Genomic DNA, 27,703 nt, shown 5'->3' with positions numbered 1-27,703 from the left:
GAGTTTCTAATCAAAGCATATCTATTCACATTGAATTTTGGAAAGCTTAAAACATTGATAAATTTCCACACTTTTAAAATAGAAAATATAAGCAACAGAATCGCATTTCCTGATAAGCACAATTATCCTAGAGACAGATGTTGAAAGAGTGGCTGAGAGTCACAGAGCAAGTCATTAAACAACTGGTTTGCACATACTCATACTTCCTACCCCAGGGTCAGCTTCAAACCATAGGCAGTCTCTGTTAGGGTGGAGAAATCATTTGCAAAGCCAACATGGCATTTTCAGGTAAAACTTCTATCCTCTTCTCCCTTTGGTTACACAATCAATAAGCTACCTATGCCCTCATCCATTGCCAAGTTGTAGGTTGTTCAGATTTCTATTGGACCATGAAGTCAAAAGCCAAGCCTTCTCTTACTACAGACTGTTTCCAGGGTTTTCCATCATTGAATGGAAATGGTTGCTTGGTTTAATAGCAGGATATAATATTTGCAGTGGAGAGACACAGCATTAAAACATGTGAGCATGGCATGGACTGGAGAGATCTGGAGAGAAAACAAAACAGATAGGACCCAGGGAGGCAGCTTTTCAGCAGAAGACTTGCAGATACAAAGGTAAAGATACTGAAGTTATTCGTATAGCCCCTAACATGGCATTTTCAAGTCAGGATGAAGCTCTTTTGTAAAGTTTATTTGTAAAAAATACTAAATTGAAGGATAAGTTTGATAAGAACTGTAGGGGTTTACTATTTATTCTCACATTAAGAATTTACAAAACTTGAAACAATCAAAGAAAGACCTACTTTTTGTTTATTGGTGACACACCAGATTGAGGGTTGTAATCCTGCTTATATCCCTAGACACATGCCTGTGAGTTTCTATCTGCAGGTGCAAAGGGTCAGGCCCTCCCACATAACTGCCTTCTTCCCTAGAGACTACCAGCTGAAGTTGGCAATCGCCAAGACTTTCCTCTTTGTCTTCATAAGAGACACATTCCAGTAATAAGGCCTAACTAGCACCTTAAAAATCTGATTCAGTGCCTCTACTTGAACAAAATTTCTGATTTCAGCAGTAGCTACTTCTTTGTAGCCTTCATTTACCCTGGCTTCCAGAAAGAAGTTGCGTAGGAACACATGACCTCATACTAGAGCATTTCACTTATTCAAGTCACAGAATTTTATGGAGGACATACAATAAGCAGGCCCTGTGTTATTGTATGATCCTGGGAAATGAGAGATGGAAAAACAGGCCCTAACACCAAGGACTATCCAGCATCTAAGGATCTCCCAGTCCAGTGAGAAAAGAGAGGATAATGCAGTTGGGCTATTGTAAAAGTACTAGGACTACATCTGCTATAGGAATACCCAGAAGGAATAACTACCCCGATGGAAACTTGGGGAGACTTCCTGGAGAAAGATGAGTTTTGAGGATATGCAGAAAGTGGCTAGGAGAGTGTGAGGAAAGGTATTCTGTGCAGAGAGTAATAGAGGTGCAAAGGCACGAAGAAAGGCAGAGTAAACATTTGAGGATTCCTCTAGGTCCAGTGCAGAGAAAAAAATAAAAGGCAAAAGACGTGTTTGCAGCAATGGACAGGAAGTAGATCACAAAGGACTTTGATTTCAACTAGGACATTTTCTTTTTTTCTTTTTTTCTTTTTTTTATTTTTTATTAATATTATACTTTAAGTTCTAGGGTACATGTGCATAACGTGCAGGTTTGTAACATATGTATACTTGTGCCATGTTGCTGTGCTGCACCCATCAACTCGTCAGCACCCATCAACTCGTCATTTACATCAGGTATAACTCCCAATGCAATCCCTCCTCCCTCCCCCCTCCCCATGATAGGCCCCGGTGTGTGATGTTCCCCTTCCCGAGTCCAAGTGATCTCATTGTTCAGTTCCCACCTATGAGTGAGAACATGCGGTGTTTGGTTTTCTGTTCTTGTGATAGTTTGCTAAGAATGATGGTTTCCAGCTGCATCCATGTCCCTACAAAGGACACAAACTCATCCTTTTGTATGGCTGCATAGTATTCCATGGTGTATATGTACCACATTTTCTTAATCCAGTCCTACAGAATGGGAGAAAATTTTTGCAATCTACTCATCTGACAAAGGGCTAATATCCAGAACCTACAAAGAACTCAAACAAATTTACAAGAAAAAAACAAACAACCCCATCAAAAAGTGGGCAAAGGATATGAACAGACATTTCTCAACTAGGACATTTTCAGCAGCAGAAGGGCGTGACTGACTTTGCCTTTTAGAATGGTCCTTCTGGCTATGAAGAATGGATTGGATGGGGGCAATTCTTGGGAAGAGAAGACCACCTAGAGGCCATTCTTCACCTGAGAAATGATGAGTGTCTGAGCTCAGGTAGAAGTAGTGATAGGGAGTGGGTGTGTTTGAATGACAGTAAAAAAACTGAATCCACAGGTTCTAAAGACTGATTAAGGTAAAGATGTAAGAGCTCAGGAGAGGGAGAGGTCAGGAAGGTGCTGCCAGGTGGGTGGTGTGGACATTTAATGAGATAAGATAGAAAAGGAGGGGCAGAATGGGAGTGGGAATGATGATCCCACATGGACACAAAGTGCAGCCATATGGGCTTAGAGCTCAGGAACGAGACCTGGGTTGGAGACAAGGATTTGTTAGTCATCACCATATGTGAAGCAATTGACACCACAGGAAACAGTGGCGTATACAGAGAGAGTCTGAAAACAGAAAAGGGTCCAGTTAGTTACCCAGTTAAGAAGAATCTTTGAATTTTTTGAACAGAAAGCATCTCAGGTATATTTCTTATAATTGTAGCTCTATGTCATGTCATATCTAAAAATTACGAAATGGATTGTCCTTTTAGATTTGTCCTTTTAGATTTTTGAAAGCTTCAATTTAGGTTCTTGTACAGGGTATTTGCTATAAAGCTTAAATGTATTGAACATATTTTAATTTCTTGGCCTTCTGATAGGGCTTGATATGGTCTAAGGTGAGACGGGACTTTCATTTTTTTTTACCTACAGCTTTGCATGTTATAACAAGACTTCTTTATCAGAGAGTTTATTGATGTTCAGTGTAAGCATGTTTTAGAAGGGTAGGCTTTACTGATGCTGAACTAAAGGTTTTCTGGCCATGGAGAGAAAACCAGATTTCTCATGCTAGACTAAGGGTTTTGTTTCCTGAGCTGGCAGGATGTGGACGTGCCAGGAAGACACGGCATTCTGGCTTCCCAGCAAGGAAAGGGGAGCTCATGTTAGTGGGCAGTGAGACCCGCCAGGCCTATCTGGAACGACATTCCTAGAGTCCAGGCCAGAGCTCCCATTAGATATGGTGAGGTGAAGCCCACGGCACAGGAAGAAGGCAGTTATGTAAGGATTTCAAGAAGGCGCTTGTTGGACCAGACACCCAGATGGCAGTGTCACAGAGCACAAAGCCAAATGGCACCTGTGTGGCACTGGGAAGGCTAGTGCTGAGAGGGCAAAGGGCAACTAGCATTTAAGAGCTTGTTGAGATTTAGTCAATGTGCGTGCAAATAATTAAGTTGATAAGAAAAACTTAAAGTGATTTTTAATGGAAAAAAGAAAGACAGTAATCATGACTTTAACTTATTTTCGGATGTGTGTTTCTACAATTGGTTTAGTGTGAAGAGAAAACTGAAGTCCTAAATTCCACATTCTGCCTGAAGATATCCTATTTGTCCATGCAGAGTGAAGTCTGCATTTTCTCTTGTGAGCTAGAAAGTTAGACAGGGCTGAAATGGTCTCTGAATGTTAAATCCATTTTTGTAGATGTGCGAGTCCTGAGTCTTGTCACACATTGTCTTTGTCTTTGTTATTTGGCCTATTACACCTGCGGTGGTGTCTTTTGAGGGTTTGTACTATGAATAAAAGGTAGATACTGGACCAGTGTCTCGGAGATTTACCTGCTTATTATTTTTTTTTTCCTTTTGATTTTGTCATAGCTGGAAGGTACCACCCTAAAACATTTTGCGAGAATGAGAATTATTGATATTTACACTCTCCATGTCATATGTATTTATATTCTGGTCTTGTGACATTCACACAACCTCCAATTTATTTGTTTTCTTCTTTTTGTTGTCAACCGAGCTGCTTGACAGGGTTATCTGGGGAATACAACCTTCCCCTGTCAAATGCCTTTCAATGTTTTTCTTCTCCTTCCTTACCCCTGTTTCATTGTGTACCTGCAATGGGACTCTATTTCTGTTAGTTAATCAACTTTCACCTTTGTATTTAAAGTGCTTTAATCCAATCAATATAGTAACAAGATGAACTCTCATCTCATGTTTACAAAATCAATTGGTCAACAACAGAAGTAGCAGAACTGTAAATGTTTCTCCGAATATTTCTTAAGAGAATTTCCATGGATTGTCACCTATTTAATAAACATTAAGGTAAACTATTAGAATTCATTTTCAACAAATAATAAATATATTATAGTCTGTTAATTGAGGATAGTCTTAGGAGGATTGTTTACACATAATAGACCAGAAAATTAAATGGCATGCAACAGAACATTTCACACGGCTCTATTAAAGGCTGCTTATCCAATCAAGATTTCAGAAAGACTGGAGAGAATACTTTAGCCTGACTTAAACATTTTTACTGGATTCTCATTGCCACTGCCTTATGGTAAGACAAAGCCTAAGAGAGTGGTTCAGAATCACTTGAAGAGGTGGGTAAATACTGGCCTCATCCTCAGAATTTCTGATCCAATAGGTCTGGGGTAAGGACTGAGAATTTGCATTTCTAACAAATTCCCAGGAAATGCTAATGCTGCCAGTGCTGGGACGACCCTTTTGAGAACCACTAGGCTAAGCTGTAAGCACAGTGCTCTAAATGCTGATGTCTGGGGTGGGGTTTATCGAAATGGTTAGGGGTCCAGAGTGACACTGACTACTGGAATTTCCTATAGAGAGTTGTTTAGTATAAACAATAATATAATAACAATAGTATACCATTTATGAGTATTTACAGAGTGTTAAGCCCAGTGCTGAACACCTGACATGCATTCTTGCATTTAATCATCTCAAGAATGCATTTTTCAAGGGAGAGAAAACTGAGTTTTTAGAAATGTAAAAGGCTAGATATACATTCATTGCCCTTGAATTGTTTGTATTACTATTATGTTACAAAGGTGTTGGCTCCATTTGTTTCCCCATAAAGAAATGTAGTCTCTGCTATCATAGGAGTCCTTCAAATTGGGGGAGAAATCCCTCTGTCTTCACTGCTATTTAAATATGACCTCACTGCAGAGCCTGTTTCCTCAATGTATCTGACTGGTGGTTTGAGGAACATCTCTAAATCTTCGAGTGTGATGTGGCATTCTGCTACTGTTAAAGGCCATCAGCCACTCCAACCCAAAGCAAAACAATCACCTCGAAAATTGCACCACCTCTACAGTGGTGTGATGGTAAATGTCTAACAACCAATTAGAGAAGGGCTATTTGTAGCATTTGCTAATTTCCATGGTATGACTACTTCTACCATGGCTGATTTCAAGACAACCAACACGAAGTCACTGAGCAAAGCTGGGAAGAGGTACATGCAATCAGCTGTTACAAGTCCATCAGAAATGCTCCAGCATGCTCCTGCACCTCCATCCCATTTCTGCCTTTTCTGGGTCCCTCTTTTGACAGAAGTGTCTGATTAACAAGTGAGATTGGTTTGTATCTAAGTTTGGCACATTACTCATTACTAATTGCTTGGAATCCCTACAATCAGCCTACATAATCTGTATAAAGATACAGGGGAGGGTGCCAAGGAGAAATCATAGTACTTATTTCCTGATTTGTGGGAATAGAGGAAGAATGTTTACAGCATAAGCTTTGAGATCTTGCTATCAATGGCCACCCTAATCTAGGTATCACTCTCCAACTGAATTTAGCTCAACCTTTACTGTGGTAGGGACTGGGAGTATAAAGAAGAAGATATGGTCTTCGCCCTTTAGAAAATCACAGTTTAATCCCCAGAGGAACGGAGGCACAGGAAAATGTATTGCCATGGGTAATGTCATTTGACCAGTCCATGCCAGGTGTGAATATGAGCAGCTGACAGCAGCTTATACAACCCCCACCTTGCTGATCACTTACCAAAATCCCTCATCCATTTTATAATGTAAGAAGCACTGAATCAGCTACCTTTTTTTCCCCCAATGTATTATGTTTTTAAAGGCAAAATTTTTGGTGTTAATCATATAGGGCTTCAATATGGTAGAATTATGAATGATATCCCCTTCCTACATTTGTTATTATTATTATTAATTCTTTTTCATTATATTTTTAGATAAAAGCAAGATAAAGGAACACAAAATGTACTCTTTTCCCTAACTGATAAGGCAAGAAAGGTGAAAATGGTGCAAAGCATGAAACATCAAGTAACAGTTCATTCAATAAATGATAACTGCTTATTTGGTTCTGTAAAATCAAGTATAGAACTATAAACATAATTAAGGAGACAGGGTTACATAGTGGGAAGAACATGGGCATTAAAGTTTGAATCCTGACTCAATTACTTTGCTAGCCAAATGATCTTGGACAAAGCTGTTTAATTATTTTTAGCCTCAGTTTCCCTATCTATAAAATGGAGATGATAATGTCATGTTCACACAGCAAATATACTGTATATCACAGAATCGATAGCTGTGCTGTCAGAGCGCAGAGCCTGGCTCTTAGCCACTGCATGGCACAGTCACCTGCCTGAAGGAATCTTGACAGCACTATAAGCAAGAACTGCAGAGATCTGAAGAACATTCTACCATCTGCTCCTCTCCTGAACTGCTGAAGCACCAATCCTGAGGCAGTGTGAAAAACAAAGTCTTTGAGGTCCAAATGACCATGCAGGCTGGGGGACCGTGACTTAGTCACTGAGACTCAGTCTTATCACGTAGAAGATGGAGAAAATGAGAGTTAGTAATTGACTTTTAAATATCATAAATAACGTGCCTGGAATTGTAGTAGGTATTTTTCCCCATCTCACAGGAACTCAAACTGTGCTTAAGTTCAAGCCGAAAATGAATAACAGATGTAAACATAAGCACTCAGTCACATCTTAGAAATAATCTCATTCTGCTCATTTAACAAATATTCCTTGTGTAACTACCATGTGCCAGGTACTCTTTGAGGCTTGGAGATACCACAGTGAAAAGAAGAGAGAAAAATCCCTGCCTTGATGGGGCTAAAGTGGAGAGGCAGACCATAAACAAATAAATAAGTAGATATATAACCTGTCAGCTGCTGAGAAGAGCTATGGAGAATATAGCAATTATCATCATAGTTTTTTTACCAACAAACATGACATACAGTGATTAGTAAAATACAAATAATAAATCCTTAAAGTGATATGTTCTCCCTCAAAAAATGAATTGGTAATGCCCAGCAACCCTTTTAAAAAAAAGTAGATGTTTGAGAGCCTTGCAGGCTCTGTTATTTCAACAACATGCATCCACTATAAGTATCTAAGAATTCACAGGTTTCATAGACAACATACGAATGCCCCTGAGAAAGGACAACAAAAGTGAACTGTAAAGTATTATGGCAAGATAGGCCACATACCTAAAGACAGAGAACAAGGTGGTACATGCATGTTAGCTCTGGGTCTAGTGGAATGGTTCAAAACCCACCTCCACCACTTTCCAGCTGACTGACCAAGTTAACCCTTGGAGCCTCGATTTCATCATCTCTAGGATGATACTTTGCTTTCATAGTAAGGACCCACTTTTCAAAAATCTTTCCAACCACGTTGACATAGTTTGCAAATACCTAAGAGTTATAAAACTTATTTTCCTGCCTCTATTTATTTCTGCCACAAACCTACATATAATCTACCACCCAGGAAATGCCAATCTTAGGAACTATGTCCCATGCCCAGCTGCATGTTTCTCTGATTACACTACTGTGGTTTTACAATGACAATCATTTAACTTCTGGAAAAAAATGCTGTTCAATTAAAACTATTTTCTGGCCATATGAGATCCTCAAGTTAATATTACTTTTTTAGAAAACACAATTGTTTCAGCCAAACTTAGTGTGCAGATATTCACGGCGAATTCCAAAAATAATAGGGGTGCAAATATCAAGTGAAGAGTTTACGGCAGAACTGACCACCAAGAGGAGGGGAGCATTGTAACAATCTGTCTGTCTCTAAACACTAACATGAGTGGACCAGCATTAAAACTCAGAGCACTAATTATAACCTTGAAAAAAAAATGTTTTTTCTTCGTTTTATCTAACCAAGCTCAAAATAGAAGCTTCTTTTTCACTGTGAACAAAACTGTAGCTAGCAACAATTTTTTATATCTAGGAAGCTTTGCGAATGACTACTTTATTTGGCCTATGATCTATCTGGAAGATTTTCAATGCCTTTTCATTTGTCTTAGGAATCGCCAACCCCAGAGCTTCACTGATTTTACTTTTTTTTTTTTTTGCCATTAGAGTAAAAGTTGCCGATGAAAAGCTCTAGTGCAGAAATCCTATTCATGGAAGAACTAAGTTCTGCCTGCCCACAAGGGGTTTGGGTTTCGACACAGAGCCTCATCTGGTCATTTCCACATCTTTCTGGGGAGTTGGGGGAAACAATTTGTAACATTGACTTTGCAAAGATGACATGTGAGATTACTTTTAAAAGAGGCTGGTAGAAATCCAGGTCAAAATTTCTCAGTGAAAAGTCAATTATAGACAAGAAATTCTATCACAGAAAAGTATTTCCTTTCAGGATCTAAAGAGAAAAGACACTTGCTCAATCACACCTAAGTTTAGCCATGTTTAAAACACACCCCTTTATTATTTTAACTGTCCTTCTACCTGAGGAGTTGATATCTGACAGGTCAACATCTGAATTATTGTAAATGTATGTATTTTTCATATGAGTATGCAAAGACATTCAAAGTAAACAAAAATAAATGCTAATTAATTAAAGTATAATGCAAAAGCAGGGCTTCCTCACCTACAACTTTGTTAAATTTGGATATCTTTGGAAAACACATTGTAAAAACAAAATATCTAAGAATTTATAGGCAATTTTCTTAAGAAAGTTTTGCTTATGCAATTGCCAGAAATGAGAGTGGATTCACCTGGTATGTTGTGATAAAAGTTCTGATTGGTTGGTAAAGAAGTATGGAATACTTACGCGCCAAGTCGAAGTGCTTTGTATGGCTAGATACATCCTTTCTAATTCAAAGTGGTACATTTTGTCATTGTTTGAAACTACTTGAAAACTAGAATTTTATATAATTTTTCCCACCAAAGTTACATTGTAATTTGCATTGCTGTGTAGTTTAGCCAGATCTGTTGTCCAAGCACAGAAAGAGTGGGAGGAAAAATGTGCTTGTTAAGTGACTGCCCTGTTTCTCAGAACACATTGTGCTTTGCAGATGTTCACTTGTATCTCCTATGTTGCTTTATAGGGTATTAGAAAACGACCCAATGAAACTGATAAAAATGAGTTGCAACTTGTGACCAGCAGCTGGATGAGAGGAGTGTGAATCCCCCAAATCTTATGGATATAGTGTGCTTTCTTTGATGTTCCTGCCAAAATGAGGCTGGAAAGCTAGGAAGATCTGTAAAATGTGTGCCAACACAAAGTACTACATAAGTTCCAAAAACCTTGCTTGAAACAATTGCAAATAGCTCATCATTTTATACCAGTGAACCCAAGGCTGAGTGTTTCATCAATTTACACAAAACCAAGAAGAGAAATCTGACAACTATCCCAGTGTATGACTTACCACGGACATCTTCAAGTAGAATCACTTTGGTTTGGGTCTCGTTTTCATATTATAACACAAATTTGTGTATCTGGGTTAAGATACACATTTGATAGGAACTGCTGGGAATTCTTGCAGTTATATCCTCAAAAGACAAAATAAGCACAACCAACAGAACTGTGAAGCGATAAAGTTGGTTATGGATGAAAACTGGGCTGAACAGTCATAGGACATGAATTGTGCCTTTGACCTAAAATGTGCTTTTCTTTCCTTATCTACCCAGTGTAATGGTGCTACTCTTTCAACCATCTTGAATTCACTCACATTTATTCGTCAAACCCTGCTCAGCTATCCCCACTTCCCAGAAAGTGTATCTTTTTTGTATTACTTACTTTTTATACATTAGCTCATTTTCCCCCAAACAATGCAGTCAAGTAAAAAATATTACTCTATTTTATAGAAACTTGCAGCTCAGAGAGGTTAAGATACTTGCAAGTTGATCCAAAATAAATTTCTAAAAAGCATCAAGAGGTTTTATTTCTGCATAATATTAAGGACTAAATGATAGGAAAACTCTCTCCCTGTGAAACGCTGGATAAAACGTAGCATCCCTTATAAGATGAGAAAACAATTAGCCCACTAGCACTGGAAGTCATCCAGAAAATTGTTCTGTCTCAACAGATGCAGGGGGGCAGTTTGAGGTTTTTCTACTACTTTCTTAGTCCTGGAACCTATTAAGATGAGAAGGTAACATGAAAGTGATCCTGAAAAAATAACCCAAAACCTGGCTGTTTCAATAAGTAAATTGTAAGGGGAGAAAGACAGAGAGACAGAGAGAGAGAGAGGAGAGAGACTAGAAAGGAGAGAAAAAGGATAACTTTTTGAGTAAAGGAAACATTAGAAATATATGAATCAACTGCAGTGTACAGATCTTATTGAGATCCTGATTTTGACAAACCTAGGAAGAACTATTAATGAGCTAATCATGGATATTTGAACAGTGGTTTGATTCTATTAAGAAATTAACTTGTTAGGTGTATTATTAGTATATTGATTATTTTTTTACTTTTCGTCTTTTGACTTACATAGCAAAATATTTATAAATAAAATGATAGAAAAGTCTTGGATTTAGTGCAAAATAATCCATTGTGTAGTGTCTGTAGTCTGTGGGTGTGAAGGAAATATAGGAGCATACAGATAAGATAAGATTGAGCATGAGTTGATAGTTATGGAGGCTGAGTGATGAGAATATAGAGGTTCATTATACAATTGTATCTGCTCTTGTGTATGCCTGAAATTTTTCATAATAAGTGAGTTAAGAAAACAAAATGGCTCTAGGTCTATAACACCACTGGGACACATGGCAAGACAAACCCGTCTGGAAGGGTTGTATTCTCAAATAGGCTATACCAAGTTATCATACCTAAGCCTCTTGGAAGATGAACTCACAAACCAAAATTAGCAAACACTTGAAGAATTAATTATTAGTGAAGGCCAACTCTTACATGCATGTACATGTACACACACACACACACACACACACACACACACACACTTTGTAGGGACATGGATGAAGCCGGAAACAATCATTCTCAGCAAACTATCACAAGGACAAAAAAACAAACACCGCAAGTTCTCACTCATAGGTGAAAGCTGAACAATGAGAACACTTGGACACAGGAAGGGGAACATCATACACCGTGACCTGTCATGGGGTGGGGGAAGGGTGAAGGGATAGCATTAGGAGATATACCTAATGTAAATGATGAGTTACTGGGTGCAGCACACCAACATGGCACATGTATACATATGTAACAAACCTGCATGCTGTGCACATGTACCCTAGAACTTAAACTATAATTAAAAAAAAGAATTAGAGCTATAAGAATTCCAAATAATGGAAGTAATGAACAGAGCCTATAAAAAGTATATTCAAAACAATTAAAGACATGAAGGAAGGAAATGAAAACATAAAGAACAGGGCAATTTTTGAAGCACCAGGAATATATGAAAATAACATCAGTAACAACATCAGTGAGTTCTAGAAATGAAAAATTAAAATTGCTAGAAGGAAGAACTCAATGGACAGGTAAAAGGCAGATTAAACCTAACTGAAGAAGGGAATAGTGAACCAGAAGATCTGAGAAAATAACCCAAGATACAGCACAGAGAGATAAAGAGAGATGAAACATACTAGACAGGATAAGAAATATGGAGGGAGAATAAGAAGATTCTAAATATACATCTGACAGCGATTCCAGGCAAATGGATCAAAGAGAAGGGAGAACCAATATTAGGGAAAAAAAGGCTCAAATTTTTTCAGAATTCACGAAAAACCCAAAAATCTTAGATTCAGGAAACATAGCCAGTCCCTAGTAGGATTAACAAAAGCCAAATCCACTTTTAGACATACTGTAGCAAACTGTAGAAACCAAAAACAGAGAGAAAATCTGTAAAGCAACCAGAAGAGGCATGTTTCCTCTAAAGGAACAACAATTAGATGTTTGGCAAATGTCTTAGCAGCAATAACTGAAGTCCAGTGATAATAGGATAATATTTTCAAAAAACTGAGAGAAAATAGCTGTCAACCTAGGACCAGAGGAACGTTTTATAATCATTAACTTGTATGTAGCTATTAAGTGGACTAAAAATGTTACATGAAAATGGGCAGAATTATAAGGAGAAATAAAACCACATAATTTTAGGACATTTAACTCACATCTCTCAGTAACCTTTAGATGAAGCAGTAATGATGTAGAAGCTGAAAAATCATGACTAACAAGCTTAATTTTAAAATTGAGTATAGAACTTTAAACCCCAAAATGAGAGAATCCACATTTTTTCCAAGCATTCATGAACTGTTTATAAAAATTAGTCACAAAATAAGTCTAATCAAATATCCAATAATTGATATGAAAAACACATGAACTGAGTACAAAGCAATTAAAGTAAACTCAATAATCAAAAGAATAGATAAAAGACATTAGAGAAGACCCAAATAAATGGTGAGATCATCTTTGGTCATGTATAGAAAGTACAAATCCCAGGAAATTACCAAAAGTATTTTTCTTGGAACTTGAAAAGCCCATTCTAAAGTGTATATGCAAGAGAAAATGGCTAAGATTCACCAAGAAAGTTTTGAAGAAGAATAAAATGAAGGAGGATGGGTTGGGGTGGGCTGCTTATCCTATCATCTTTATAACAAGATGCATTATAGCATTATTTTAATTTAGACAATGGTATTGGCATAGTGATAGCCAAATAAAACAATAGAACTAAGGAAAGTCACAAAGCAAATCTAATATGGAAACTTGACAGATGATAAATGAGTGTAACAGATCAGTGTGAAAAGGACTGATTATTTATTAAATGGTGCTAAAACAATTATCAATCCATGTGAGAAAAAAATACATAGACCTTTCACATCATTGCAAAAAGTTAAACCACTTATAATAAAGATATGAATGCCCAAAAGCAAACCTTTAACATTTTTAGAAAATGGAATAGAAAAGTATTTTTATAGCCTTGGAGTAGGGAAAAATTTCTTTAACCTATATCAAATCCATAAAAAAGGAATTGATACATATAAATATATTAAGATCAAATCTTTTTTCATAACAAAAACACCATAAATAAAAGACATGATACCAACCAGAAAAAGATATTTGTAGTACCTAAAACCACAAAGATTATGTAACAAAAGTAACAAATCCTATAAATAAATAAGAAACAAACAACCCATGGAAAATATTTTTGAATAAATAAATCATAGAAAACAAAATAAAATGGCCAATCAACATAAAATAAACCCAAAATGCAAATTAAAACAAGATACCATTGCACACAAATAAGATAGGTAAAGAACCCTGATTTACCATTGGTGCAGGTGAGGTGTAAGTTAGTTCAATTTGGATTTGTGGTAGTGACTTGGCAATATCTAGAAATTTGACGATGCCTGTATCTTATGACCCAACAATTTGACCTCTAGGAATATGCCTTAATAAGACTTTAAAACATGTGCACAGCGAGTCATAAACAAGAATATCCACTGTTAACACTGTAATTGCAAAATAAAAAATCATTTTTGAAAACAAATTCTCTTCAACAGGAGAATGCATAAATTAACTGTTATATATCCCCCCACTACCACTTTTTTTTGAGACAGGGTCTTGCTCTGTTGCCCAGGCTGAAGTGCAGTGGTGCAATCATGGCTCACCACTGTCTCAATCTCCCAGGTTCACATGATCCTCCCACCTCAGCTTCCTGAGTAGCTGGAACAACAGGCACATGCCACCACACCCAGCTAATTTTTGTATGTTTTTGTAGAGACAGGGTTTTGCCATGTTGCCCAGGCTTGAACTCCTAGGCTCAAGCAATCCTCCCGCCTTGGCCTCCCAAAGTGCTGGGATTACAGGTGTTAGCCACTGTATCTGGCCAATGCTGTATATTCCTAATAGTGAAATTCAGTACAGCAAACATTAATGAATGGTATCTGTGTACTATTATAAATAAATCTCAAAAACGATGTTGAGCAGAAATGATAGGATACTATCTGTAAAAAAATTAAAATATGATGTGTTGGTTATGGATATATACATATTTTCCAAGTATGAAAACAGGCTTAGGCATAAAAAATACCAAATTCAGGATAGTACATATCTCTGGGGAAGATGGGAGGGGTAGGGGAATTTGATTAAGAAACAAAACACAGGGGACTTCAATGCAATATAGTGTTTTCCTTCTTAAAAAGTAAAAAAAGCAATTATTACAAAATATTTAAATTTAGCACAGCTAGGAATGGATAAATGGGCATTTTATTATTTTCTATGTTATTATGCAATTTAAATGTTTATAATTTTAAAAATCATAGAATTGCACAGAATTACTGACATTTGTTCAAATTCATACAGAAATGAAAATTTAAAAATCATTACCAAACATTTTTTGGAAAATGATTCTACATTGTTAGTAGAGCCAGAATTCTACCCATACTCCTAAGCTGGAGCCACTCCTCAAATTTCAAACCCTCTCTCCTTTCCTTTTCTGATCTTACCCTGAGGGTTCATCACGTTCTTCTCTGTGCTAGCACAGTACATTGTTTAAGGCACCACCTTGGCATTTTGTGTTTAAAACTAAATTGCAGTTAGTTGTACCTGTGTTTCCTCACCCAGGGACTAAGCTCCTGGGGGCACTATACCTGGCGTATGAAAATACAGAGGGAGAGTGGCTAGGGCGTGAGACGGTTCTGTTTCACCAGTAAGCACCCTTTTATAGGCTTCTGATATGTTTCTTCTCAACCTCCTAACTAACTCTTGGGATGACTTACCAGAAACTAATCACCAAGTTCCATAAATACTTATTCTTGCAAAATAATCAATTTCCAAAGAATGTAAGAGAATCAAAGATTGTGTTCCAGCCTTTCTCATGAATCAACAGGAGGGGCAGAATTGTTACAAACAGTATTTGTGGGAAGAAATAAACAATCCATAGTTTATTTGTTTCACTTGAGGATTTTTCAAGCCCTCAGAAGAGGGAAAGGAATCTTGCTGATGTGGACTGAGCCTACCCCAGTGGTATAGTCATGGGCTGGATTTCATTGCTTAGCCATAATTAAGTCAGTTCTCAAATTAGGTCCCATTCTAGAAATCACTGCAGAGATAATTCTACATTAAACTTCTGGGTTCATATATGTCTAATAGTGCAATAAATATAAACATACTAAATAGCACAGTGCATAGAAATTGTACAGTAAATCAATATAAATTGAATTACGTAATATTGGAATGGGAGTATAAATGAGAGAACCATCTTGTTCAACCTTTAAAAATATTATCAAGTGGCTTTTCTAATTGAGAGCACTTTATGAAAAACAGTGTAAGGGAACATAAAGTAATAGATATTATAATATTACTTCTCCTTTGAAAGTGTTTTGTCCTTTTCAACATGAGGAGGTCAGTGTCCCCAAGCAGCCTGCAGCCTCTCCCACGTTTCCCCCTCGCCTCCCATGGCAACACGGGTTAGCCAGACACTGAGCTTTTTGTGATGTGTGTGTGAGGACAGAGAGAAGGGGAGCAAAGCTTCAGGGAGGTCTTGAGGTGGAAAAATTTGTGACGCACACGATTTGGTGACTGAAGAAGAATTCTTTCTTGAGGGTTGTATAACACAATAGTCATGGTCACCCTATGTGCATTTAAAAATTCCTAGTTGGTCTCGAGCCCTTAATGCACACCAAAACCCTTTAAGAGGCTTCTCAAGCTACTTGTTCACGGAAAGATTATGAGACGAAGCCAACCTGTGTGGGTTTGGTCCTTCTGTTTCAGAACCTGACTAGCAAAGAGCCTGGGAGAAGTACATAAACTTATTGAACATGTAACTCATAAACTAAAAGGTTCAAATTCTGTACACAGAATTCTGTATGCAGTCATGAAGAAATCCCTTCTCATTTATGATCATATGTTTGCCTTAAGGAGTCTGAGTTTGCCCTCTTCACTGCCTTGGGTGCCCCACTGTCTTCCTGAGGTAGGCACAGTCCTCCTGCAAGTTTCTCCCTGAGAGAAGAGCACCTCCATCCTCCAACAGAATTGATGAGGACTGAAATGCTGTTGCCCTTATCTTAGAAAATGCCTCCTTCATAGCTTTCCTGGCATAGCTAAATGTGAGATGGGGCTAAGCCTGTGAGATCAGGCTAATGGCCTGATATGCATGCCACACCTGATACTTCAGAAGGAAGCCAGCCAGGGAAGTGTTTTTCTCCCCACCTAGTAATAAAGCTAAAATTCTCTCCCTCGTCAAAGTCTAGTTAACACATTAGCAGCCCTCGCCCCCTTTTCTGGTCTCCGGTCATTATCTTCCATATGAAAGAGAGGGCTTGATAATAACGTATCTAAAAGGGGTTTTTAATTGCTCCTTACAATGAATGCTGAATCTAACGCTTTAAAAACAACTGAGTGGGATGCCACTTAAAAGCACATCCTCCAGGTTTCTCACCACTTCTCTCAGTACCATGGCACTCCTAGCCAGGGGAGAGTTGCTCATTTCTGCAAAGATTAGAAGCAGGTCCAACAGAACTTCTTCAGCAGAATCTGAGAACGCTCATTTGTGAACAAACTGTTTGCTTTCCAATGTCCCGTCACTTACTGGACTTTTGCCAGCCCCGGGAAACACCGTACTGAAACATTCACATTTATGAAATTCATAATTAAGAGGGGACTGTGGCTCTAGCAACATTAGGTCAGAGAGCATTGACTTTAAATAAGATCAAAAATCAAACTGGAGAGTTTACAGTATCCCATTGTGGCCATGCCTTTTCGTTTTGGAACTGAGATTGGATCAATTGTTACAAAAGGCTGCGTGTTTTAGTCTCCCCTGGTCTTTCCCTCTTGGGTGACTTGGGTTTCTGCAATAGAGTACTTAGTGAAGGAAAAGCAGAGCCCAACTCAGGACTTCTTAAGTGAGTGAACAGAATCCAATGAGAAGCCCTTAAATGTGTGTCAAAGTGAAGATCTACCAAAGACCGAAGGCACCTACTGAAGGCTATTACCTCATAAGGTTCAAAGGGAGGGTAGGGGGTGCCCACAGTGTGCGATCACTACTCCCCACAGGACAGCAGGCTTGATCAATGGCTGAGCATATAAGCATTTCCCAACCATACCACTCAGCCAGCCCCTTTGTGTCAGAAGCCAAAGCATCCTTAAGCTACATCTTGACATCAGGGTACTCCCTGGAGCATAAAGAAATGAAGGAATTTACAGCATGGAGTTTCCTAAGCCTTAAAGAGTTAATGCAGCAAAGGAAACGCCTAAGTTAACCTTAGAATTGTATTCACTAGCTAGATTTACTTGATTTTATTTTTACAGAAATTTGACAAAAGAAGCAATCTGTAAATGCAATGAAAACAACCTCCTCCATATGTCTCACTACTGGCATGAGCACAGAGCCACACCACCCCATCGTACCTCCACGTGTCAGTTTACTGGCTCAGAATCCCTATCAGAAACACTCAGACTTCTAGCTGTTCCAAGAAAGCCGTAGGGCTTTCAATAATAAGCTGTGAAACGAGCTTAAGAATCACTGATTCTTAAGGGCAAATGTATAACCCTCACCGGAAGTGCTATGGACTGAACTGTGTCCCCCTAAGTTCATATGTTGAAGTTCTAACCGCAAAAGTAACTATATTTGAAGATAGGGCTTTTAGGAGGTAATTAAGGCTAAATAAGATCTTAAGCATGGGGTCCTAATCCAACAGGACTGCAGGATTCATGAGAGGGGAAGAGAAAGAGATCTCTTCCTCTCTTCACATGCATGAACTGAGAAAAGACCATGTGAGCACACAGCAAGAAGGCAGCCGCCTGCAAGCCAGGAAGAGAACCCTACCCAGCCCCTAACCATGCTGACACCCTGATCTTGGACTTCCAGTCTCCAGAACTGTGAGAAAATGAATGTTTGCTGTTTAAGCCACCCAGTCTACAGTATCTTGTTATAGCAGCCTGAGCCGACTAAGACAGAAAGAAAAATGTATTTTAGTTAATGCCATATGTGTAGGTGTACACATATGAATTTTAAAATTAACCAGAGTGATGGAGTGAGCTGCTTCACTCAGGCATCTGAGAGTTACTCTTGCCAAGTTTTATCTCAATACACAGAGATCTGAGACTGTATCCAAACCATCTGAAAGAGGGTGTGCCTATGGAATAGGTTTTTATATAGCTTATGCTGTAAAGCCTGTTCCCAGCATCTATTTTTTTAAAAGAAGTTCACTGTAAGCTTATGAACTCATCGTGATAAACCTAGACTTGAACATTCACAGCAAATAATAACTGGAAGGTTAAGCTATGACATCATGAGGTCCCATCCAGCTCTGGATTTTGATGGACTTTTTTTGACCAGTACTTCCTTAGTTTGCCAGGATGGAAGACCTAAAAATGAACTGCATTTTGCAGTGAATTATACCTAATTAAAGTTTAATGACTAGATTACATTCCTGTCTGATATGATTTGGTTCTGTGTCCCCACCCAAATCTCTCTCGAATTGTAATCCCCACGTGTTGAGGGGAACCTGGTGGAAGCTGGTTTGATCATGGGGGTGGTTCCCCCTATGCTGTTCTCGTGATAGTCAGTGAGTTCTCATGAGATCTAATGGTTTACAAGCGGCAGTTTCCCCAGTGCTTTCTCTCCTGCAGCCATATAAGACATGACTTTCTTCTCCTTTGCCTTCTGCCATGATTGTAAGTTTCCTGAGGCCTCCTCAGCCACGTGGAATGGTTAGTCAATTAAACTTCCTTTCTTTATAAATCAATCAGTCTCAGGTAGTATCTTTACAGCAGTGTGAGAACAGACTAATACACTGTCCTACAGTAACATAGAAACATATATGCTGAACTCTTCAACATAACTTGTGTCTTTCCTTTTAATGTTATCATTAACCCTTTGGGGCACAGTACAACCAAGTGGATCCAGTGAAAGAACACCCTTAATAGAAATGTCTCAGATACAGCTAAAGGCAAGAGCAAGTCTAGAAAACATCCATTTTCTCAGACCACATTGAAAGAGGAGGTCATATTGGCAATTTAGCTATTCAACTGTTAGACTAAACATTAGTGAAATCTATGCCATTGCTTTCTTCATAAAAGGTGAGAGTGGTAATATCAACATCTAGCATTCAGTCACATCAATCCTAATACGTCCTATTCTAGTTAGGAGAGTGCAAAATAAGTCAAATGACCTTCCTGAGTTCTGCCATTTTATAACATGAAATAAAAAATCTAAGTAATGCTAAGTTAATATGTTCTGAATTATTCTAGAATCCAGAAGCCAAAATGGAATAATAACACATTCCTTACCATTACCTCATAGTTGTCTTAAATGTCATAAATAAATTTGTCTGTGTTTGAATATACAACTACAGTCAGCCCTTTTTATCAGTGGGTTCCATATCTATGAATTTAATCAACCACGGATCGAAAACATTTGGAGAAAAAAAGGATGATTGCATCTGTGTTGAACATGTACAGACTTTCTCATGTCATTATTCCCTAAATAATATAGTATGTCAACTGTTTACATAGTATTTACATTGTATTAGGTATTATAAGTAATCTAGAAATGATTTAAAGTATATGGTAGGATGTGCATAAATTATATGCAAATACTACACCAGTTTATAGCAGGGACTTGAGTATCTGTGAATTTTGGTATCAGGAGTCCCAGAACCAATCCCCTGCAGATACTAAGGGATGACTGTATGTAGTTTAAAAATGGGTATATGCATGTTCAAACACAAGCTCTGATAATGGCAAGTATGGAATAAATAGATTTCAATTCAACATTTATTAACTATCCATTATGTGTCAGGGAATATATAGTGGCCCTGAGAATATTACTTAAAGTAAGAGAATGAATTATTTTATTTTTCATTTGATTATCCCAAAATCTATGTGCCAGTATTTCTATCAAAAAATTAAATCCAAAATGATGACTGACATCTCAAAAGCTTCCAGACATTAACTTTCTGAGTTGAATATATCCACAACACAGGATTGAAAAACATCAGAACCTGCCCCTTCTCCTCCTTATTTCAAACGAAAAAAAAAAAAAAAAGAAGAAGAAGATTTAGGGACAACTTCGTCATTATATAAGCACTCTCTTGGCCTTTGCATATCAGGCTTAGTATAAGGCTGTAAGTAGAGGTGAAAACACATTTCTCCTGCTGATCCTGAACATCTAATGATTTTGCTCAATCTTAACCGATCTTATTCTTTATTCTATTCCTGAAATTCTTTCAGGAAACATTTCGCCAAATTCTTTCTCTCTTTTTTTTTTTTTTTTTTTTCTTGTTATGGGGTCTCACTCTGGTGCCCAGGCTGGAGTGCAGTGGCGTAATCTCAGCTCACTGCAACCTCTGCCTCCCCAGCTCAAGTGATCGTCCCACCTCAGCCTCCCGATTAGCTGGGACTACAGGTGGGTGCCACCACACCCAGCTAAATTTTTGTATTTTTGGTAGAGATGGGATTTTGCCATGTTGCCCAGGCTGGTCTCAAAATCCTGAGCTCATGCAATTTGCCTGCGTTGGCCTCCCAAAGTGCCAGGATTACAGGTGTAAGACAATGTGCCCAGCCTCACCAAATTCTTGAATATTCCATTTTATTTCCATATATATTAAAATTAACTTCTTTTGCCAAAATAATTCAATCGCATTCCATTTTTATACTTACTATGAGAACTTCCTATGCCTATAAGATAATTTTCCTGTCATTATTGTTCTATGTATTCAGTGGAGATTGAGATGGGCCATGTAATTATCTCTCCTCAGTTCCTAACAATTCTGTGGCAGTTGCCATAATAAAAATTATTTCCCAGGGATACCAGGGATGCTACACTATATTTTGGAAGCATAATAAAGTCCCAAAATGAAAAATAATCTGTTACTATGCAGTGTACGCCTAAAAATGTAATTCCAGATTAAAATTTTCAAATGTCAATACACCTCTATAGAAAGTTAACACCACATTTAGTTTCTTGACTTGAGGGTTTATCCCATACCCTAATGCCAAAACTTTCTCTCTTCTAGTTACTTTTTGTAACTATGATCAAACCATTTAGCTAAATTATTAACTTACTTTCTCTACTTATAAAATCTGGATAACAATCATATTTGTTTGTTATTTGCTATATGTCATATGTCTACTTGTGAGTTTCGTGGTATATTCTGCTTTAAAATAAATAACCACCCAATTTCCCCTTCCATTAAGGCAAGACTTAAAATCAGTTTTTAAAACCTGAATAAACCTGCAACTTGAATTTCTTAGGATAAGTTAACATATGAAAGCTGTTACTGAAATTTTTGACAGGACTTTTAATCATTACAGATTCGTGTGATGAGTTTTACGAATGGCATTAAATAAAAGAAATATTCTTCCCTTTCTTTTAAGCCCTTGCCTTAAACTTTCCAATCTGATTAATACAGTATTTATCTCAGAGTTTTTATTCCACTGAGTGGGGTATGGGAGCAATGGAGGGAGAGTGGGGGAAGTTAAAAAGCACAATAAGGCAAAGAAATTCCTACTTTCCATGGGAATATTCCCTACAAGGGCCAAGAGAATATTGAATACTAAGTATTTTCACTGGGGATGAGACGCAAGAGTTTGCACTTAAATTGACTTTGGAGTAGAGATGCCAAAGCAAATAAATCACTGCAAGTGGAATACTTTGAAAGGTAAATGGGTCTTAACAATATTTGTGTAGGTTAAATTTTCTAATCGGAACTATTCATTACTGTCAGATATAATGAGGGCATGTGTCCATCAGGATCTGGAGATCTCCTCCAGGTAGCTGATTCATTATTTTTAGGCCATTGCGTAGCACAGCAGACACCCTCCACAGATGTTACTGAATGAAGAAGGGAAAACAAAAGGTTAAGCATGCAATGCTTTACCTAAACTAAAACGGTATTCATTTGAGTGAGAAGTAAAATCCTCAAAGTCCTTAGATTACTTCAATCCTTACACACTTTTCATCAATAAGAATTCCAGAAAAATGAGCAAACTTGAATTCCCATCTGACTTAGCTACTAAAGCCATTAACAGAATAAAATGCAGAACAAACTTCTCTGTCCTAGGATCCCCTGTACCTAGCCAAGTGAATCCTCAAAAGTTGCTATTTCACTTCGTTTTGTCATTGCGGTATGACTTACATCCCTCAAACCATCTATAAAGAATTATAAGACATGAACAGCACTTTTACAAGTTACATAGTCTCCATAGTGAGTCCATTCTGGGGTTTCCCCCCACCCCTTACAGTAATCTTTTGTAATCAAAGTAAAAAGACTTCAGTCATCTTTTGACTGGGGATTGGAGTCACATTTATGGATAGATAAAAAATGACCTATTTGTTTTCCTAAAATTCCACTGGACATAAATTTCTGATCATAGATCACCAAGGGCCTCTTTAGTCTGTAACCACACCTTGAATATACATCAAGTCAGTCAGGCATTGGTCAAAGAAAAGTCACCTAAGTGGATTTACCCATATATCCAGGTTCTGTTAAGAAAATGGCAATCCCCAAATTCCAAGTTAATGGGATAGTGGCCCCTGTAAAGTTAAGTGATAACCACATGAGAAGAGGCAACCAGAAAAAAGGGAAACAAAAGAGTGGAACATGGAAAGTTGTAGATGGCATGGGTGCCTCCCTCAGCTTGACTTCTGCCTACATCCCGGGGCTAGTGTGACTCAGCAGCCCCAGCGATGGGCTTGGATTGCTTTGGTTTGGTGGGGCTCCTGAACAGGGAAAACTGATATAACCCAGCAGGATATACCAGCCCTGAATCACTGCATATCCCAAAGGAAAAATGACCTTGAGGAGGCCACTCTCCTCCAAGTTCCTTTTTATAAACCTCCAGAAAGATTCAGAAAGTACTGGACCAATCAAATACCACTGCGATTGCTAAATAGTGACTTGGCTGAGAACAGAGAAAGGTGAGACAGCCAAACTGATATTTTATTCAGGGTTCAAACTAGTCTTGGAAATGTAGCAAGTCAAAAATGATAGTTTTGCAAGTCTAGAGATGAAATAAAGCCACCTTTCCTCTGAAGAGTGACACCACCGGTGACTGCTTCCCAAGCAGCTGAGAAGTAAAGCTAACTCATTGAACCATGCCATTTGTTGGCACTATTTTAAGTGCTTTACATGTATTAATTTATTTCATCCTCAAAGCAACCCGAAAAGGTAGGAATTATTATCATTCTGATTTGGTTAGTAAAGAAATGGAAACCTAGAGAAGTCAAGTAACTTGTCCAAAATTATTCGGCACACAAGTTAGGTGTGGCGGCGCACGCCCGTAATTCCAGCCACTTAGGAGGCTGAAGCACAAGAATCTCTTGAACCTGGGAGGGGGAGGTTGCAGTGAGCCAAAATCATGCCACAGCACTCCAGCCTGGGTGACAGAACAAGTCTCTGTCTCCAAAAAAAACCCCAAAACCCAAAGTTATTCGGCACACAGTGGCTGAGCTAGGGCTCAACACCAGGTGTGGTGCGTACACATCTGCACTTCGCCATCTGCCTCGCTTCTTTTCCCTTCCCTGAAAGCTTGGAAGAGTGCCCCGTGACCAACCACAGACAGTGTGGTGGGGACAAGCAGACCGTGGTGTCTGTGTGAGACAGTGACACATTGCCCAAATTCTGGCCCTGCTAGGATGACAGTTGCTCCTGGCCTGGCTTCTCAGAGACCCTCCTCACTAGTCTCGGAACATCTCTACTAGCTGCTCTGCTCTACATAGCTTCTCAGCTGAAAGAAAATCTAAGATGACAGATTTCATGAGGGCTATGTACTGAGAGCAAACTTCAAATGAATCCTAGATGATAAAAAAGAAAACCAGAAAGAGCAGAGACCTGGCTGTATATAATGCCCTTTGTGCAACACCCAGGGAGCTTCCAGGGCAATTAGGAACATCATTTCCCCCAGGAGATTTAGTTCATAACTTTTCTGGGTTGCACGGTTCGTATGTTCATGCCTTAAACCTTAAAATAGGTTTTTTCTCTATCTAATTTACCTCTTTGGTGCTAAGCTTTTTGAAGTTGCAATAAAGAAAGGATGGGGAACACATTCGCAATTGATATTTAAAAACATTGAATGAAAGAGCTTCATTCTTTGTTTTAATTCCCCTGGCATTAAAGGCCAGACATTTTTCCCCCTGGGTATGTGGATAGTCATTGAGGTGTCTGAAATACCCAGTATATCTTACTGAAAAGCTATTTTTAAAATCACTTGATTTAGAAAACTCCAATCATGATAATTTCATGGGAATTCTTAGCACAAAAATTAAAGTTTTAAATTACTATGCAAAAATTTGTGTATTCAAATAATCTTAATTAGGAAATACCTCCATCAATGCATATATATCAGGTCTCTCTAATGTCTGTCCGTGATACAAAATTATTTTGAGGGCTGTTTTGTGAGTTATAGTTCCTGTGGTCAGTAATAGCAGTAAGGATGCAATATGAGACTAGGAGTCAAAAATGTCATTTCTAGTCTTTCCTGATTCGACCACATTCAATCTCTGGGCTTGAGAATGTCATCTAACTTCTCTTAGCCTATTTCCTCACATCCGAAAGGAATAACAATTCCCACTTCAAAGTGTTGTTTCATGGGTCAAATGAAATAACGCATGTGAAAGAGTTTAATAAGCTACAAGACACTGTAATATAACATAATATTAAAGTTACAAACCAAATGTGGTGGCAGCGTGGTTCAATGAGGAAAATGCAGATATAGTCTAGCATAAAAAGCAATCAGCATGGCTGAATGCTTTACTCACTCATGACCCTGGGTGAGTCTGGTGTGGGTTCTCTCATTTGAGAAATGAGAATGATTAAAACGATCCCATCAGGATGATGTGGGGATTAGAAATAATACATGTAAGGCCTCTAGCAGGGCGTGCACACAGTAGGTATTCAATAAGTGGCACCCGTTTTACATTAAAGAATTCATTTAACCAAGCCAAGTATGCTATACATTTCAACACTCACAACAGCTGAGTACTGTTCTACTTAGAACGGTACATCCATCAGGGGAGTCCCAAATATACTTCTGCCATGGCCAGCGCCCTGAGTTTATCCCACTTTAGACTCCAGTGGATTAAGGCTGTGCTTGCTGTATTCGCATTTCCTGCCTTAGCCCATCATTTCATGAAACTTACTAACGGAGCTTCAGTTTAAAACATAAAATGAATGCTACTCAATGTGGCAACTCCAAGTACAGGCTTTCTCCTCTCCTGCTTTTACTAGATGAACTTAATTCACTTTTTGCCACTTGCTTAAGGACAGGGGTGGGGTCTGGTAATAGGATAAGGAAAAAGCCCGAATGAATCTGCTGTTGTTATTGAGGTTGTTCAGTCTGACCAAAATAAGCAGCTTTTGAAATGAACTCCCCCGCTCCAGAGCGTCAGAGTCAGGCCCCGTGCAGGCTCTGGGAGCGGCGAGCAGGAGAGGGGCAGGAGTTCTATCGCGTCCAGCCGTGCCCCGCCCGGGAAAACCCAGTGCCCCACGCATCAGTCACCAAGCAGAGCGCGAGTTAGAGGAGTGAACCCGGGGAAGGGCACATGCAGCTGGGTTAGTCTCAACTCGACCATGCGACTTCGCATTCCTGTTTGGCAAACGCGCTTAGGCAAAACAGACTCGATGCTTACAATGATCCCAGCCCAAAATGGAGTGTCCCTGACTAGCAGGGAGGAGCTGATGCTCGCCATGAGGAAGCCCACCACGGTCACGGCGATGCCCAGGGCCAGCTGCAGCAGGGCGAGCAGCAGCGGGAACCGGCAGCCGCAGCAGGTCCGGGGCTCCTCCTCCCCGCACTCCTTGGGGGCCCCCGTGCCCTTCTTCGGCTCCATGTCGTCGGGCCCAGCGGCGTCCGCGGCCGGCGGCCCCCCCTGCCTCTGCTGGCCGCGGGGCTGCTTGTTCTTGCCCATGGCGCTGCGAGGCTGGGTGGGTGGGTGCGTGTGCGGCGCCCTGGGCCCTGGAGCGCGGCGCACGGCTGGCTCGGCCTGCCCTGGTATTCGAATTATGGAGGCTGAACAAATATGGAAAACATTTGGAGCCGACTCACCGAGCCTCCAAAGGCCACGGGGAGCCCGCAGCAGAGGGGGATTCGAGGGGGGTCGCCAACTGCCAACGCGCCGGGACGCAGCGCCTGCTGGGCCCCAGGCAGGGTTTGCAGGTCGCCCGCGGGAACCGGCGCGGGTCCCTTGGCCGCCTGAGCCTGTGCACTTTAGACAGGCTGCGAGTGCGCGCGTGTGAGAGTGCGGGGTGTCTGTTTTCCTCACTCAAAACTCCAGGATTGTTTTGGTTTTGCTTTCTGTGAGGTGCAGTGCAACGTGATGAATGTTGAAATCGTTTGAGCTTAATTAATACACAGTTTAATCCAAAATAGGCATTGCTGGGCTCTAAGCTGCGAAGTCATTTCCAGAAGTTAAGTCGTTGTTACTTTCCTACAGAGGCACAGGCTCTCTTTTCTTTCTGCTCTCTGTAATCCAGCTGACAAACGAATACAGACATTTTTCGCATTTAGGTGTGTTTGAATCTTTCTAAAGATGTTAGAACTCTCTAATTGGGAACTCTCTTTCACATATATTATTAATTATTATTATTTTCCAAACAGGGGCTCACTGTGTTGCCCAGGCTGGAGTGCAGTGTCACCATCCTAGCTCACTGCAGCCTCGGACTTCTCGACTCAATAGCTTCTCTCTCCTCAGTCTCCCAAGTGGCTGGGGCTCTACAGTCAATCGCCAACACACCTGGCTAATTTTTTTTATTTTTTCATAGAGATGGCATCTCATTATGTTGTCCAAGCTGGTCTTGAACTCCTGGTTTCAAGGGATTCTGCTGCTTCAGCTTCCCAAAGTGCTGGGATTACAGACAAGAGCCACCATGCACCTGGCCTCTCACGTGTATTTGTTTTTAAAAGCTCTGTTGGCCGGGCGCGATGGCTCATGCCTGTAATCCCAGCACTTTGGGAGGCCAAGGTGGGTGGATTACAAGATCAAGAGTTCAAGAGCAGCCTGGCCAACATGGTGAAACCCCGTCTCCACTAAAAATACAAAAAATAGCCAGGCATGGTGGCATGCGCCTGCAGTCCCAGCTACTTGGGAGGCTGAGGCAGGAGAATCACTTGAACCGGGGAGGCAGAGCAACCTCTGCCGCGATCACGGCACTGCACTCCAGCCTGGGAGACAAAGCAAGACTCCTAGTTAGTCTTCACTCATCTCCACAACAGTGCTTAGGGGGATTGGATTGTCCATCTTAGAGACAGACACTTTACTCAGCCAATATTTAAGAGTTATTTTTAAAGCACCTACAATGTGCTAAGATATAAAGATGTTCAAAATAGACTTGGTCCTGGCCCAAAGTCACAGAAGAAATCAATAAAACTGATTATTCTTATTCCCGCATACCTCTACTCAGTAGCACTTAGAGCAAATTTCAGTGAAACCACTAAAAAATG

At 39.5% G+C, this 27,703-nt stretch overlaps 1 protein-coding gene across 3 annotated transcripts in view; it reads right to left on the bottom strand.

The window, feature by feature from the left end:
• The window catches only part of SSPN (sarcospan), a 112,818-nt gene that overhangs the window by 12,080 nt on the left and 73,035 nt on the right, over positions 1–27,703 (bottom strand). Inside the window, exon 1 of one of the 3 annotated variants that reach the window (XM_003906130.5) lies at positions 25,893–26,814. The exons of 1 other annotated variant lie outside the window; for it this stretch is intronic. In XM_003906130.5, coding sequence (XP_003906179.1) covers positions 25,893–26,171 — 279 coding nt within the window. In that variant the 5' untranslated portion in view covers positions 26,172–26,814. Of the gene's footprint in view, positions 1–25,892; positions 26,815–27,703 lie in introns of those variants that run through there. One more of the 3 variants, XM_003906131.5, reaches the window with a different exon arrangement.

This window comes from Papio anubis, chromosome 9 (genome assembly GCF_008728515.1).
Source record: "Papio anubis isolate 15944 chromosome 9, Panubis1.0, whole genome shotgun sequence".
In the NCBI taxonomy this organism is placed as follows: Eukaryota; Metazoa; Chordata; class Mammalia; order Primates; family Cercopithecidae; genus Papio; species Papio anubis.
This window is presented reverse-complemented; position numbering and strand designations above follow the sequence as displayed.